At 37.2% G+C, this 16660-nt stretch overlaps 2 protein-coding genes across 2 annotated transcripts in view; both read left to right on the top strand.

Moving 5' to 3' along the window:
- Window positions 1-16660, top strand: part of LOC134660810 (alpha-1,2-mannosyltransferase ALG9) — a 71998-nt gene that overhangs the window by 25465 nt on the left and 29873 nt on the right. The window contains exon 7 of the mRNA XM_063516613.1: window positions 933-1117. Coding sequence (XP_063372683.1) covers window positions 933-1117 — 185 coding nt within the window. The remainder of the gene's footprint in view (window positions 1-932; window positions 1118-16660) is intronic.
- On the top strand, window positions 3394-8071 carry LOC134660802 (uncharacterized). The gene is made up of 2 exons (XM_063516599.1): window positions 3394-4026; window positions 4509-8071. The coding sequence occupies exons 1-2, from the start codon at window positions 4004-4006 to the stop codon at window positions 6922-6924; spliced, it is 2439 nt and encodes an 812-aa protein (XP_063372669.1). The 5' UTR covers window positions 3394-4003; the 3' UTR covers window positions 6925-8071.

The raw sequence follows: 16660 nt of genomic DNA, 5'->3' as shown, positions 1-16660 counted from the left end.
TGAATTAGATTATTTATATTTAAGTACGTCACGTTTGACATTAACAGACAAGGAAAGCAAGATAAAATGTATTGTTTCTCTTTCTTCTTTCAATGGAACGCTTTTACAGTTCCTGTTCCTCTAAAAAGGTCAATGGTTAACACTAAACTCAAAATGCTCTCATCTGCATCTTAAAAAAACAGCTTGGGTCACTGACCTGTCCCAGTAAAGTGAGGTAGTGTGCGTGAAGTGTGCTTGTGTGTGAAATGGGGTAATTTGACAGAATCTGAAAATTTTCCCCGGGCATACCTCGCCTTAAATGAAAATGCCCCTACACAAATCGACCTAGTCCCATAGTTAGCTCAATAAGGCTTCATGTGGGTACTAGACGACGATATAATACAACGTGCTCACGAGGACCCCGAAAGGTTTTAACAGTAAAATAATACAAATATTATTTTGACGAAATTGTCATTAACCTTAGCGTCTATTGCAGACGATTTATGGTGTAAAACCGTAAGGAAACGCAGGGATGCCCAGCACCTGCATTACCCTCTCGGCTTCACTGTCTTATCCCACAGGAAAGGCGAGCCAATACGTGTGGAGACAGGTCGGCTGCATCCTGCCTGAAATAAGCAATCTGCCGCTTATTTCAGGTTAGACCCTACTCGCGCCTTACGGAAACTACATTCCGGGTTTTATTTTGGAGTATCCTTCTCCTAGATGGATTGCAAACCAATGCTAAGAGGACCATCTCCCCTGTAACGAAATAGCTTCTTGCTTCGTTTGTGGACTTATGTAGACGGAGAAATGTGTGGTTAAAATCTTTCGGGTTCCTCGTGTGCACCTTGTATAAATACTTATAAATATACATAAAAAACAGTCCCTAACACGTTTGGCAATAAAATATTGAGAGAAAAATTGTATAAATGCGTTTCATGATTTATTTTCAGATTTTTGTACCCAGTCTACAACATGATCGTGCTAGCCGGAGCTATCGGTGTCGATTGTTTGCAAAAGATGACATTTGCGGTCGGCACTGAACTGTTTAGATGGCGGAAAATGAGGGAAAAACGTCACTACCTCGTGTACACCGGTGCACTCATGGCAATATCTGTTTCCGTAGCCGGGATAGTCAGTGAGTAATTTTTTCTTTGTTTTTTGTACAACAAGAAAGTTACAAGTAGGGTTTTACGAGTACCTACTGACAATATTGAAAATGACTGTAACTAAAATCTGTTTTTTTATTCCGTAGACTAAAATGACATTTCATGTGTTGCTAGTTTTTTACGTCTTAAAAATAGTAATGTGCTACAACCGGTACTAACCGAAAATAAACTATTGGGAGGTACTTATATTTGTTGGTAAAGATTAGAAATTACACATTCTTCTTTTTTGGCACTTCATATTCACATTTGTTTTTTGCCTCTGTGTGCCTCTTGGCTGAGGGGTTTAACTTTTCGTTTTCTCCGAGGCGATATCACTTCTTCGCCGCGTCCATGCGACGAAGTAGATGGGCGATTAGGATCCATGTATATGGAAACTAAACTTAACAAGAATGCAACAAAAAAAGTCAACAAAAACGAGAAAAAACGCACTGAATACATCCGATCACTATACGAGTAAAGTAACGAATGTCGAATACGTAAACCAAAAATACGAAAATGGCGTTGCGTCAGGTCGGCGATACGTCAATGTCATTTTTAAATGTTTGAGTAGATTAATAGTGAGTGGATTTTATTTATTGTTTATTTCCTGTCATGTATTAGCGGGTAGATTTCATTTATTTCGACGTAAACAATATATGGAGGAGACAGTAGGAGTTAGGTACATAAAGAATATAAATATATTCTCTCTTCATCTTCACTCTTATAATTTTCAGTAGAGGATTCCTGCCCCGTCTTCGCATTCAAAAGCTTTGATAAGTCGTCTCGTACCTCTGACTCTTATGGAGATAGCTCTTATCACAGAAATTTGGACTTTAACTTTCAGCCAGAAAATTATTAGTGAATATGCCTTTCCCCATTTATCATTCAATTTTGAAGCTGTTTTCTTTAAGAAACTATTGTATTGGCTCCGTCGCATGAAATGACTAGTGATGTAAAAGAGGCTCTTAGGTCCTCTGTTGCTCTGTCGTATTTTAGATGTTTCTCTCGGCTGTGTCTTTGTGCAGTTTTTTGCCAGGTGAGGTTGCTGTAAGAGGAAGCGTCAGCATTTACTATGCGAACGTCAAAGAACGCTTGCTTGCAGGTCCCCTCACACTGTTTAGTAATAAATCCCCTATGAGGGTTGGTTGTTTTTGCCGGTCCCCCAGGCTAGTTCGGCCCAGTGCTTAAGGTCATCTCTGTGATGGTCGTGGCCTTGTTTTATTAAACCGCCTTTTTTACAATAGGGATGTTGACATGAATCGCGAATATATAACATGTTATGTTTTTACCATAGCAGGTAATATTAGAACCCGGAAAATCATATTTTAAGTGTAAATATGCGTAATAAATTAATTAAAAATAATCAAAAGTATTTAAAATAATACCCAGTATCACGTGACTGCAAACGCCAATCGGAGCGCGTGACGTAATCACAGTGGAATCACTAAAGACAAGTTATAAAACCTGCCTAAGTGTCTACAGATTATCGTACCGAAACGCGATCTTGGTGCGGTGCGGCGCACGAATCGATAGTGTGTAAGGTGGTGCGTTAAGGACGCAGCTATAAGTTAGAGCGAGAAAGAAGGTCGCTGTCCGATGCGGTAGTGTGTTAAGGCTTTAAAAAAAAGTTTGTCAGTTGTCATATAAAGAATTTAAAAAAATGACTGACCGCAGTTTGTTTAAAACGCCGTTACGTCATCAAGGTCACGTGACAGTTTGGAGCGTTTAGGCGCGAAATTTAAACACGAAACTTATTATACATGTTTTTTTATTCAAAATTAATGAATATCTTCTTCTTCTTCTTCCTGTGGGGTCGGCTCTCCTAATTATTTTGCGCCACGAGACTCTGTCGAGGGTTGTCGGGTCGGGTAAATCGTTTTTCTTAAGTAATTGGGCCATGCTGGTCCACCATGTTGTCGGCGGGCGTCCCTTGCCTCTCTCTTTCTCCGGCAGGTTCAGAGCTTTCTTGGCAACGTACTCATCGCCTCTCCGCATCACGTGCCCGTACCATCTGAGTCGGTTTTCTGTGAGTTTTTCAGGTATGGGGGCTACCTTGAAGCTGCCGCGAATGTACTCGTTTCTGACTTTATCAAGTCGTGTAACCCCTCCGGACCACCTAAGCATCTTATTATAGTAAAATTAATGAATATATATTTTTTATATTTTTTTCTGTAATTATTACGCTGCCGTCCTCAAGCTAAAAGGCCGTTAAAGGCTCTTACGACGTTTTTGAGTTAATATCACAGCGCGATACAGTAAACAATTCTCTATCTACCTATCTAGGTGTCATAGCTCTATGTGAAAAAACCGCGAAGTTACGGCCGTCCCGCGAGCGGCTAAATACACCATTTTGCCACTTTTACCAGCAAAAAGGCAGTTTTTAATTAGAAAATTCACTAAAAGGCTGTTAAAGGCCAATAACTGCTTCTTACTATTTGACATCGGGTATTTAGTACAACTCTTAAAAACAGTTATTGCAACTTCCACGACTAAAAGGTGGCTACTGTACTTTAACTGCTCCCTAGCGTAACAAATATTACGGCCAAATGATGATTACTCCCAAACTAAATAGCAGCTAAGCTATAAATACACAATTAAAAAGCCGTTAAAGTCGCTTAGCCGCCTTGTCGTTAGTATAGGCGTAAAAGGTATACATGCAAATGCATCGGTTTAAGGCCGTCACGGCTTTTTAATTTGGCAATGATAGAACAAAATAGTAGACAGTTCCAGAAATATATCGCGGTAACTAGGTATTCCATATCAATAAGGCGGTTACTTGATCCTCGCTCGAAGCAACGAAATCAGTTGCGCGGGCGCTCCCGTCGAGTGAGGGTGTGGCACGTGAAGACCGGGCGCAGTTTCCCGCCAATTCCAGTATGCAGCCGCGCAAACTCACGAGGTAAAGTATTTTTACGTATTCATTTGGGATAAGTATTATGTACCTACCGTTTAACGACCTTCTTATAGATAGTTTAACACCTGTTTTGGCGCGTTATTTCTTTAGTCAAGTTTAGTACTCTACTCAATGTACATTTTACTTCATCATTTTCAATTGGGAACTAATTTGATGTGTAGGTATATCTTGTGAAGATATGTTTAATAGCATTGTATGTACTATGAAGCTTGCCTGGTGATGGAGAGACAAAACAATCATGAGAACTCATAAAACAATCTTTAAATTGTCTGTCTGCCTGTAGTGTGTTGCATAAGTTGTATTAATAGTATAATCGGAAACATAATCTTACTTTTTTGACCAAAACGTTTTTATGGACGTCTTCTCACAGTTAAGTACACTTCACATACCTACGCGGGACAAAAAAACTACTTTTTTAGGATAAGGTAGGCACCTAGAACTTATAGAAATATGTTTAATTGCTCCAGGTATGAACCGAAGACCTCTCGGTTGAAAACCATTTTAGACAGATGTAGAAATCCATCAAACCAAAACAGTGAAGACATCCATCATTCGGTCGATTGTCATAACATCCAGTTGCCTGATCATTATGTGGAACCCACGTCATCACACGAAAAACCTGTGGAAAAAGGATTACCTAAACATTGTGTCCAAGAGATGGTAAATGAAGTCAATCGCAGGAATTATTCACTCACATCTGATATATTTAATAATTTTAACGAGTACGCTACCACACAATCTAAATCTTCTGTCTTTTTGTCGAATGCCGTAGATCTTCTCCAACAAGCGTTCCCAGCGACCAATACTGAAAAACAACTTGATTTAAGGTGTGATGAAGAGCTAAGCATAAGCAGCCGAAGTTCTTCATCGTCACACAGAGATGATGATTTTTCATCCGATGATTCCGTGCGCGACAAAAATTATATTCCAGAAACGAGTAGTAGTGATGATTCTGAAAATAAAATTGCGGCCCCAGTCTTGAATAAACATCCGAATAAGCACTCCCATATGTCTATGTTTAATACAACCAATATTATTAAGCGAAGAAATACCATTAACATAGAAATCATACCCGATACCCAAACTAATAAAATCGGTGAAAGAATTCTAAAACGAAGGAATACTACGGAGTTAAATTATATACCCACAATTAACAATAGCGAAGAGATTAGTATTGATTTATCTGGAGAAAATGGTCAAAGTTCACCTGCACCTAAGCGAAAAAAATACGATACAAGTCTAAGTGAAAGAAACGCCGACAAGAAAGAAGACAAGCGATTGGAATATCTGGTTAAGCCAGGGTGCGATTCAAAATGTCATAAAAAATGCACTACCTTATTGACAGATGAAGAGAGAGAGGATGTTAACGACAGTTACTGGAATTTAACATGGAAAGAAAGAAGATTATTCATACAAAATAATGTGCCTGTAGTTGTACCTAAGAGGCAAAAGACTGGACCAAATCTTCGAGCCCCAAGGAGAACGTTTTTCCTAAGAAAACATGATGATACAAAAGTGGCAGTTTGTAAAATATTTTTTTTGACTACACTCGGATTTAATAAAACGAATGACAAGGTTTTGTACAACTCTTTAGCTGATGACGATTTGACCGATTCACGTGGAAAACATACTAAGACATTAGCTTACGATAGAGAAATACTTCGTCAACACGTTGAATCGTTCCATCCTTTAGAACCACATTACCGAAGAGCGCATGCTCCTAACCGTAGATATTTGCCGAGCGACGTAACTATCACGTTTATGCATGACCACTTTTGCAAAAAATATCCTCAAGATCCAGTTTCTTACGAATTATATAGGCAGGTCGTTAAAGAAATGAATATATCTTTTACTAATTTAGGAAATGAAGAATGTGAGGTTTGCGAAAGCTACCAAATACACAAAAAAGAAAGTTCTCATAATATCGAGGAAAATATTCTAGATAACTGCGAGGACTGCACATCATTTGCGATTCATCATGACAAATATGTTGCAGCTAGAAAATTGTATGAAGAACACAAGACTGAACAAGACCCGGATAATATATATTTTAGTGCTGATTTGCAAAAGGTTATAATGCTTCCAAGATTGGACACATTTAAGAAAATAATATTCTGTTTACGTCTTGCTACATATAATCAAACCTTTGCACCATTGGGAAAAATAACATCTAGTATTAAACCTTACGCTGTTCTTTGGCACGACGCTATAGCTGGAAGAAAGCAAGAAGACATAATGAGTGCATTTTTTTCATTCTTTTTGCAATATCGTGACACCAAACATGTAAATATATGGCTTGATAACTGCAGTGCACAGAACAAGAACTGGCTTTTATATTCCATGCTAGTTCATATGGTTAATAGCGATTATATAGGCACGGAATCCATAACGTTGTACTACTTCGAACCTGGTCACACTTTCATGAGCTGTGACCAGTTTCATCATCAAGTCGAATTGTCCATGAAACACAAAGGCAAAATTTACGACTTTGCTGATTTTACGGAATCAGTGGGATCAGCGAACAAGGGAAAAGTAACAGTGAAATCCATGGTAATTGAAGATTTTATTAACGTGCCTAACTTTACTTCAGAGCGTAGAATTCAAAATTCGAATCCACGTGTTTACCTTCGTGATATTACACAAGCATGTTTTACTAGAGGGTGCTATGATTTATCATACAAAACTGAATTCAAAAATGATTACCAGCAACTCCGCTTTCTAAATGACAAATACTTGAAGAATCCAAGCCCTATTACTTTTCCCAAACGAGTCGATCCCAAAGGTACCGACGTTGGTAGAAAAAAGGAAATTATAAACAAATGCTCACAAGTAATACCTACACATAAGTTGAAATTTTGGCGCGATTTGCCAGAATCGCGGTAGTATGTCGCTATTAGTTTTAATGAACATATTATTTGAGTTAAGAACCTAATTACTTTAATTATCGGGCATGTATTACGCCTGTAGTATTCTCTACCTCACTATTCTTAAAAATCATGTAAGACTGATCACTGACTTATATGTTATATTTAATTTTTAAGTAGAAATAAAGTTGATTGATCTCCATAAGTACAAATACGAATTTGTTATCTACTTGTTTAAGTAATTGTGATCATTGTCATTAGTTGTGTAAGATTTGTGACTGACTATCTACCTTTTCGTTAAAAACGATTATGGATAATTCTGTAAGATGATTAAAACATATTTAGCTGTATTAAAAAGTTATAGTAGTTATAGTACAATTACAAACAATATGGGTAAGCCATTTTACTATTAAAATAATTGCTCGTACTGAAGACTGAGGGGTGTTTTTAATTAGGAATTACATTAAACTGACGTAACTGTGATTTTAAGCATGTAAGAAGATCGCAAAGCGAATTAAATTAAGATGTGCTTACTCCTACGTTGTCCCACAGTAATATTATGATTAGCAGAGTTTATTACTAACTTGAACTTCAAATAAATATTATTTTGAGAATGATTGAACGCTAATTTCTTGGATTACATTTGATTTTTAGTATCTTATGTCTTTTATTTATTTTCTTCCTGCTCTGAATAAAGTAACTTCTTAAATTTGTTTATGGTAATTTGAAATGATTGTAAACTAAAAAGCAGTTATTACATTTTGTTCTGAAGATAGCTGCCTTTTTATCTAGCTGAATTCACAAAATCTTTTAAACGATACAATTACAAATGGTTTTGTTAAATTAAAAGGCGTTTAAACATTTTTAATCACCTTTTAGTCTTTGATGTATTAGATGAGTTGACTTATTATTCATACCTAAAAGGCGGTTAGATCTACTAGTCACCTTTTAGCTATGTTCTACTTTTTAACTTCATATGACTTGTACAACGTATTCAATTTTAGATAAAATTACAAAGTTAAAAGACCGCTAAATATACTTTAGCTGCCTTATAGTCGTTTAATTAGCGTAATTTTGTTAAACAGGTACAAACCAAGAACGGAAATTTAATGATTTAGAGCACTTTTTAAGAATTATTACTAAATTAAATTGACTTAAAAAATAGTACTAATTAAATACTATATTATAACGTTTAATGTATATGCTTATATCCTACTAATTTCAAGAAAAATGTTTTCGCGCGTTTTTTGCTCATTTCTCAAAATGGCACTGCTGCATTTTGCGGCCTTTTAGCTTGAGGACGGCAGTACGTGTCTATCTACAAAATGAAACCAGTTCCAAAAATTGTCAACATCCCTATTTAGTGCGTGGTTTAAGTCAAAGTTGTCTTCACCGCATCCATCGCAAGTTTGAGGGAGACTGGCAGGTTCATGCGCGTAACGAATGGCCAAGGTATCTTTAAATTGAGTTGCTGTGAGATCAGTGTTGTAGATTTCATTTACCTATTGAGTATTTTGAATCTAAAATTAATTTAATTTTTATCGGTTATTCACAAACCGAAATCAAAGATCAGCACTGTTTGTTTTAAGCTGGTCACATTATTTCTACGTTTCACATTTGTGGTTGTCATTTTAGTCTACGGAATATAAAAAATATTAGCAATATTAAATAGGGTGACTGCTATAGTTATTGGCCACTACATAGTAATTGGCCGCTCTTAATAATAAGGTTTCTAGTGGCTTGTTTCTTTCTGATTTGTTAGCAGTGGCCAATTACTAATTGCAAAAATGGTAGTGAACGAATGAATGATTAAATATGATTTAAGTGCATGATATTAAGCTTTATATTTTGAAGAAACTTTTTGGTCAATGTAGCACTTGGCTGTTGAACTTGCTATAGTTTAAATTAACTTTAACAATAAAAAAATAATCACAAATCTGTTTGAAGTCGGTTAAAACTAATACTAATATAAACATCTCGCTTTCAACTCTGGTGACTTACTACTTCTGGTGATTTTTAGGCCAATGTAAAAGAATCTGCGAAATAAATACATATAAGAATTTCCAACTATGCAGTGTGCTAAATGCGGCTTTGTTTACAGATTTCTAGCAACAAAGTACACTCGGCGTCACGGAAATCGCACACCCACTGATTTTTGTTTCAAACGAATATAGCTATTATCATATGTATTATACCCTATCAATATTAATATCATTTAAAAGCACAATTAATAAGCTTTAAAACATGAATAAAGCATTTTCGGAAAAAATAATAATAATCACGAAATTATGCCGTTCTGAAAGAACACCTAGAATACGCGTTGTAAGGGTCGCTAGTTGCGTTACCTTGGATAGGTTTAAAAGGGGGGGTAAAAGTGTGATATGGGTCATTCGGCATCCAGAGTTCACAGGGGTCATCCCGGAACAGCTGGAGAAAGAAGACACTCCAAGAAAATGGATACCACGGAAGCAGTAGCAGCTCAAGCAGTAGCCCTGGTGGATTTAGGAATGACGCAGTCTGCGGTTGCTCGGCAGCTCAACATAAGCCGTTTCCGAGTTCTACGAGCAGTTCAGCGATTCCAGAGGACTAGAAACTTCACCAGCAAGCCTGGACCCGGAGGACAACGCTGCACTTCCGAGAGATACGACCGCTTTATTGTGTCGACGTGTTTGCGGGACTGTTTCTCCGACGCTGTCCAGCTGCAGCAGGAGCGACGAGCAGTTCGGAGAACGGTGGTGAGCGTCTCTACAGTAAGGAGAAGGTTGCGGGAGAAGAAGATCATGCCCCATAGAGCGGCTACGGGTCCCAAATTGACGGCAGAGCTTCGGCGAATCAGACGTTAATTTGCTCGCGAACACAAGGATTGGACGGTCGACCAATGAAAGGATATCCTCTTCTCCGGTGAGACCAGGGTGTGTCTTTTCTGCAACGATAGGCGCAGAAGAGGGTACAGGAGGCAAGGGAAATGTTATTCACAGACCTGTCTTGAAGAAACCGTCGGATACGGAGGAGGATCCTGTATGTTTTGGGGTGGCATTTCCCTCGCCGGCAAAACCGAGCTCGTTTGTGTTTCCGGCACCGGTGGTGGTCGAGGCCAGGAATCCATGACTGCTCATCGGTACATCACAGAGATCCTGGAGGATCATGTGGTTCCATACGCCGAATTTGTCGGTCCTGGGTTCACATTCATGCAGGATAACGCCCGCTCCCACACAGCGTTGATTGTTCGGGACCACCTTGATCAGGTTGGGATCACCGTTATGCAGTGGCCAGCAAGGAGTCTGGACCTGGATCCCATAAAACACCTTTGGGATCAGCTAAAACGGAAGGCGCGGTCACGTGATCCTGCACCTGCGACCCCTGGAACACCTTCGAGATGCCGTCATTGAGGAGTGGGATGTTATTCCTCAAGAGCACATCGTGACTCTCGTGAGGTCCATGAAGGCTCACATGGAGGCAGTAATTAAGGCCACAAGAGGCAACACTAGGTTTTAAGTTTAGTTTTAAGCATTTGTATTGCAATATTTGTTGATTTTATTGTGTTTTAATTTGTTGATTTTTTTGCATGAATATACCATTTTTATTTCTTATTAAAAAATATGCCTTTTTTTTACTTTTTACGAACTTTTGCATTGTTTTTAAATGAAGGATTAAATTCTCTTTAAAATGAACCCACACACTCATACTTTACCTTCAACAACATAAGGTTTATAACGGCTTGAAACAAAAATCCGTGGGTGTGCGATTTCCGTGACGCCGAGTGTATTTATGTATGCCTGTTTGGGTTACTAAGGTTAAAGTGTTTTTAGGCTTCAATACCTCAAAAGGAAAAGGCGGCATCCTTGTAAGATCACTCTTGTGTCTGTCTGTATGTCCTTCTATCACAACCAATTTGTTCCGAAACTATACTGGACGGATCGAGTTGAAATTCGGTACACATTTATGTAAGTCGATGTTCCCTTCCCCTTGTATTCGAAACTACAGGGCCTAAAATTTAGAAAAAAAAACATTAAAAACAGGTCTGCACCTGTAGATCACAGGAAAACCTATAATAAGGCCAAGCATGAATTGATCTTGACGACAAAAAATAAATGCTTTAATTCTGAGTCCCACTCACACTTTGCCGAGTTTTTTTAGATTGCTGTGATCAAGATGGCCCCATTTCTAAGGCTCTAATGGTTGTACTTCATTCATGAAACTTAATACAAAAAAAAGTTGCTGTGTATGTTTTGCTATTTCCGTGCCTGGTTTATTTCTTAGCTTTGTTGGTGTTATATGTATATAACTAATAAAATTATATAATAATAAAATAACATTGCAAAGGAGATTGCCGACATTTGATCTATAAAAAGTAGAACATTGTTGATAAAACAGTCAGTAAAGAGCGTAACAGTGTTTACATGGAAAAGCGCTTTCACCAAATGTTTACTGTATTTTTTTTACTAAGAGCCCTTAAGACAAGTATTATTTCCTGTAAGTTTCAGCTTTCTATCTTTGTTATTTTGTGAGATATGATTTTTTTAATTTTTTCAATAAAATGCTTTTTTTTCACATTGGCTAATGCAATTTACGCAAACTTTTGGTACCTACAGTATTCTATATATAGAGACTTACAAATACTATAAATAATATTTAATATTACCAACAAAATTCTTGGATAAATGTAGGAAACAAAACTTCAATCTTTTTTTTTCTTGTGTTCTAGAAGAGCGACACAGCGAAGAGCTCATATAAAGGCCTGCAATATATATATTTTTCAAAATAATCCAGTTGGTACTTCATACTAGAAAATTTAAAAATAAAAAATACGGTATACCCACACCCGCAAACGAATTACACAATAAATAATAGGTGAATGACAGATAATTTAGTCGCAAAAGAGAATATGCACATTGAAACCTTTTTATCATTTTTTGCATTCTTAAGAGTATTATATATGTCAATGTCAAGTTTTAATTATAGAAGCTAAAGAAAACGAACTGTTAAATAGTTATTTGTACAACAAGAGATCAAAGTTTGACATTTCTTCGAGTGCTTATTTTGAGTCCCGTGCAAGCGAAAGATTCTATAATAGATTCACTCGCTACGCTCGTGAATCTTGAGCGTAGTAAGGGCCTCGAAAGCGCACGAGATGTAAATAACTTTGATCTCGTGTAGTACACAACATTTTTCACCTCAGCAGTGAGAACATATTAGAGAACCCGAAAAATGTATTCCTTCTTCATCACTTACCTCTATTCACTCATGTTTTCTTAAGATATACCAACAATTAAATTTTCACCTCAGCAGCTCGAACAAGGGTACTTTGCTACTTAAAAACAGTGAGCAAAATCGCATTTTGCTCATTTTGTCCCACTCAGTGAGCAAAATGCGATTTTGCTCACTGTTTTTAAGTAGCAAAGTACCCTTGTTCGAGCTGCTGAGGTGAAAAATTAATTTCTTTATTAATTCTAACTAAGTAACATATAACATGTATACTTGGTCAACCAGATCGTGACAGTAGAAAAAGGCGGCAAATTTGAAAAATGTAGGCGCAAAGGGATATCGTCCCATAGAAAATTTGAATTTCGCGCCTTTTTTTACTGACAAGATTTGATTGACCAGCTATATAAATAAATCAGCACCACACATGCTGCAATAGATATCATTTATACGTCTTAAATATGGGTTATCCTAAAATAAATATTCTTCCCCACATGTTTGGCATCTATCAATCGGCACCACTTCTTCGTCATTCTTATTGATATCCCAATCCGGAATGATATTATAAAAGAATTCTACGTAAATGGCACCTGGTAGGCCCAGCGACCAAATCTTTGTTTTTATGTTATGACTCTGAAAAAGAAATATGTATTAGATACGTACGTATACATATTGTATATTATAGACATTATAGTAAATTAATGTAGTCGGGGGACAGACTATATTATGATATTATATGGACGTACGCTGATCAGCCACGGTGTGTCGTCATCAAATTTTTCTTCAAAGTTTGGCAAAGTTTCAAGTACTATGGCGAATGCCATAGAAGCATGAGATTTTGGTTGGTTGTTGGTTATTCAGAAATAATCTCGCAAATGAAGCACTACCTACTTTTCTTCTAAGTAAATAATTTTGACGAGTAATCAATCGTCTTTTGTCAAAGCATTTTTAACCGACTTTCAAATCTAAAAGGAGGAGGTTATCAATTCGGTTGTATGTTTTTTTTTATTTTTTTTTTATTTTTTTTTTATTTTTTTTTTATTTTTTTTTATGTTTGTTACTCCATATCTCCCGTCATTACTGGACCGATTTTGAAATTTTTTTTTTTTTTTATTGTATGTATATGCATACAGATTGGTCCCGTTTTTGTCAAAACCCAGTTCTGATGATGGGATCCATGAGGAATCGAGGGAACTCCTCAAATCTTAAAGGCATACATATAGTGATTTTTGTGTTTTTATCAACAAATCAAGCATATACATTTAAAAAAGTGACATTTGATGAAGTGGAACTGCTGATGATGATCAGAACGGAACTCTTCAACGACGCATAGTACACGTTTGACGATTTGTCCTCTTCGTTATATTTGTTAAGCAAGTTAAGTTTTTAAGCCACATTTTTGTCAAGCTCGAGTTCTGATGATGGGATCCATGAGGAATCGAGGGAACTCCTCAAATCTTAAAGGCATGTATATAGAGATTTTTGTATTTTCATCAAAAAATTAAGCATTTTCATTAAAAACTGTCGCATTTGATGCAGTGGAACTGCTGATGATGATCATAACGGAACTCTTCAACGACGCATAGCTCGCATTTGGCGATTTGTCCTTTTCGTTATGTTTGTTAAGCAAGTTAGGTTTTTAGGCACATTTATGTCAATCTCAAGTCCTGAACATGGGATCCATGAGGAATTGAGGGAACTCCTCAAATCTTAAAGGCATACGTATATAATTTTATATATTTTCATCAGAAAATCAAGCATTTACATTACAAACTGTGGCATTTGATGAAGCGGAACTGCTGATGATGATCAGAACAGAACTCTTCAACGACGCATAGTACACGTTTTGTGATTCTGAATTTCGATTTTGACTTGGACTGGGCCCGCCTCGGCCGGACTCGGACCCGTACTCGGACTCGGACCCGGATCCGGACACGGACCCGGACCTTGATCCGGAAAACCACTATGATACCTAAACTAAACAAACCACTATGATTACCATAAAATGTATACATATTACCAAATAAAGTATAAGCGCCGTTAAGTGGGCCCAGGCTAGTAGTTAGAGAAGTCGGTTTTTTTCTATTAAAGATTATTTTAATAGTCAAATAACTTATAAAAATACCTGACTGAAAATGAAGACTGGTGTCTTCATCGCTATCGGCAATAATAACGACCTTCAATCAATTTTTGAATAAAGCCATTAATTTATCAGCTTGTCGTGGAATCTTGGACAGAAATCTGCCGTGGGATAAATAATATACAACTGCTGCTACGTGCGAGCAACAGCTAACCGTACGCAGTCCGTTCGCACATTCACAATAATATTGTACGATACTGTTTATTTCATTAATGTTTGGTGTATACTGAATAAAGCATCTGTAATTTTTTTTTTTGAGAAATGGCGAGACGGAACTTGTATTTTTAATATATTTGAATTATCTTTCACGTATTACTTTTTTAAAGTATCGTCTTCATTAAGCATCTCAGCTAAATAGGAAACTGCCTGTCCAGTTGGTACGTACTAGTGTAAAGTTTTTTTAAGTCAGTTTCGGATAGTTCAGGAAAATCTAAAATTGACTCCGAATCAACGCTTTCAAAAGAAAGTCTCTTACGAAGCCAACCCTTTTCTTTGACTTGTAATGCCAATGCATTTTCTTCATTTTTTTTTCAAAAACATCTTTTCTAATATTTCTGCCGTCATAGTTTCGTCTGATATTAATCTTTTACCGAATTCATTCAAAAGATAGGAAGATATCATGTAATAAATTTTAATTTTTGGAATAATTTTATTATCTAAAACATTTGAGAGGAGGTTGCTCTTTTCTTTTAACATCCCGTCTCTACAACCCATCGTACTTTGGTAACATATCTGGATTCGTTTGCTTCTTGAGAAGTAACGACATCACGGAAACCCCTGTCGAGGACAAACACATCTCCCGCTTTCAATAGACAAGATAAGCCGTTTGGCTCATTTATGACTGTACGCCATGAATCTAGTATTAAACTGGATTGGGCATGAGTGGTGGGGATAACTGACAGAACGGGATAGTCTTATGTATCTTTCAGTAGGAGTAGCAGCGAAAGCGCTATTATTGTTTGTCCTTGTCACAGTCTCACTTTTTTTTTATTCCCCACCATAAATTAGTATGGATGATTGGTCGAATTTATATGTTTTGTCCCTCACGGAGGCACGCGTAGACCACTTCTATAGGACTACCTTCTATGCTGTACGCATAATTTCTGCATCATTGATATTTGCAAGATACGGGCCAAGCATGTCAACAATACCACTGAATAAGTAATAGTATTATCATACAGAACGGACACGCACCGCCCCGCCCCGACTCGGATTACCTCGCCCCTCGACAGCAGTTAGCCGAGTTTTAACCGCGCGCTCAGTTCGGTTAGCGACGCGATGACGGACGGAACGTTCAAAATGCCGGTCTATTGTGCTGTGTACGAGTACCGAGTGTACTCTGTGTGTGTTATTTTAGAAATAAGTAATCAAGTTTTTCAATTTAAAGTACATGAAATGTGTATAACGCTAAACTTTTGTATAATAACAGGTAATAATATCGTACGTCACATACATACACGCCTACCGATTTTTTGTTCGTTGAATTTAGGAATGCTAAGTTAACATTTTAATGTAAATACCTAGGTACACAGATATTACTTGTAAATGTTTTATTTTTAGTTTTACACTCTTTTCACATAAAAGAATTTATGCTCGGAATATTCGCGTTTTTATAGATTTTTTTATTTATATTTTGGAGATCCAACAGCTATCTATATAGAGTATCCCAAATTAATAAGAGATTAAGAAGAGATGGTTTTTTTTAATTGTAATATAATTAATTAGGTATTTTGCCCAAAAACTCAGCCTCACTGTGCAGAGGGGGAACGCGGCCAGTATCCTGGGATCTGCCTCAGGCAGGCGTGTCTCACTCCGCGATTTCGTCGCTTTGCTACTGGTAGGCAGGTAGTACATCCGTTCGGCCCCAATTTTGGGGAAAGCCATAAGCCGCGCGTGGCGCTGTCGCCACCTAGCGGCCATATCTGTGCTGATCGTAACAGACGCGTTTTGTTAGAGAGTGAGTCTTCTGTACTTAGTACTATTATTTATTCTGTGCCTCAGGCTAATTTAGGGTTAGATATTTGATTTATTTTGTTATTCAATCTCTGTTATTAATCAGTGGCGTGCCTAGGGTTTTGGAGTAAGGCAAGCCGAAAGATATGTTTTCTTAATAACTGTCCAATCTAAGACACAAATGCATTCTGCTAGCGTATCGAGGCGAGCTAATCATAACGCACTAAGGGCATACGGCATACACTATTACTAGATAGGATTTATCCACGAAATTAATTTAACGACTTTACCTTGCCTTCGTTGAGTAATACGTGGACGCATTTCATACCGTCACAAGCAACAACTTCATCCATTGTTAACGAATTAGACACTTATAAACGCCACAACAAACGAACAAATCCACATTCACTAATTCAACTTTTGTTTTTACTAAATAATAATACACTTGAAGTCAACGCGC

Source organism: Cydia amplana, chromosome Z (genome assembly GCF_948474715.1).
Source record: "Cydia amplana chromosome Z, ilCydAmpl1.1, whole genome shotgun sequence".
Taxonomy (NCBI): domain Eukaryota; kingdom Metazoa; phylum Arthropoda; class Insecta; order Lepidoptera; family Tortricidae; genus Cydia; species Cydia amplana.
The sequence above is the reverse complement of the archived record's forward strand: the minus strand, read 5'-3'. Positions and strand labels throughout refer to the sequence as shown.

Coding starts and splice junctions, on each gene's coding strand:
- LOC134660802 (XM_063516599.1), top strand. CDS start 4,004: ATGCAGCCGCGCAAACTCACGAG. Junction 4,027..4,508: donor CAGCCGCGCAAACTCACGAG/GTAAAGTATTTT, acceptor TAATTGCTCCAG/GTATGAACCGAAGACCTCTC.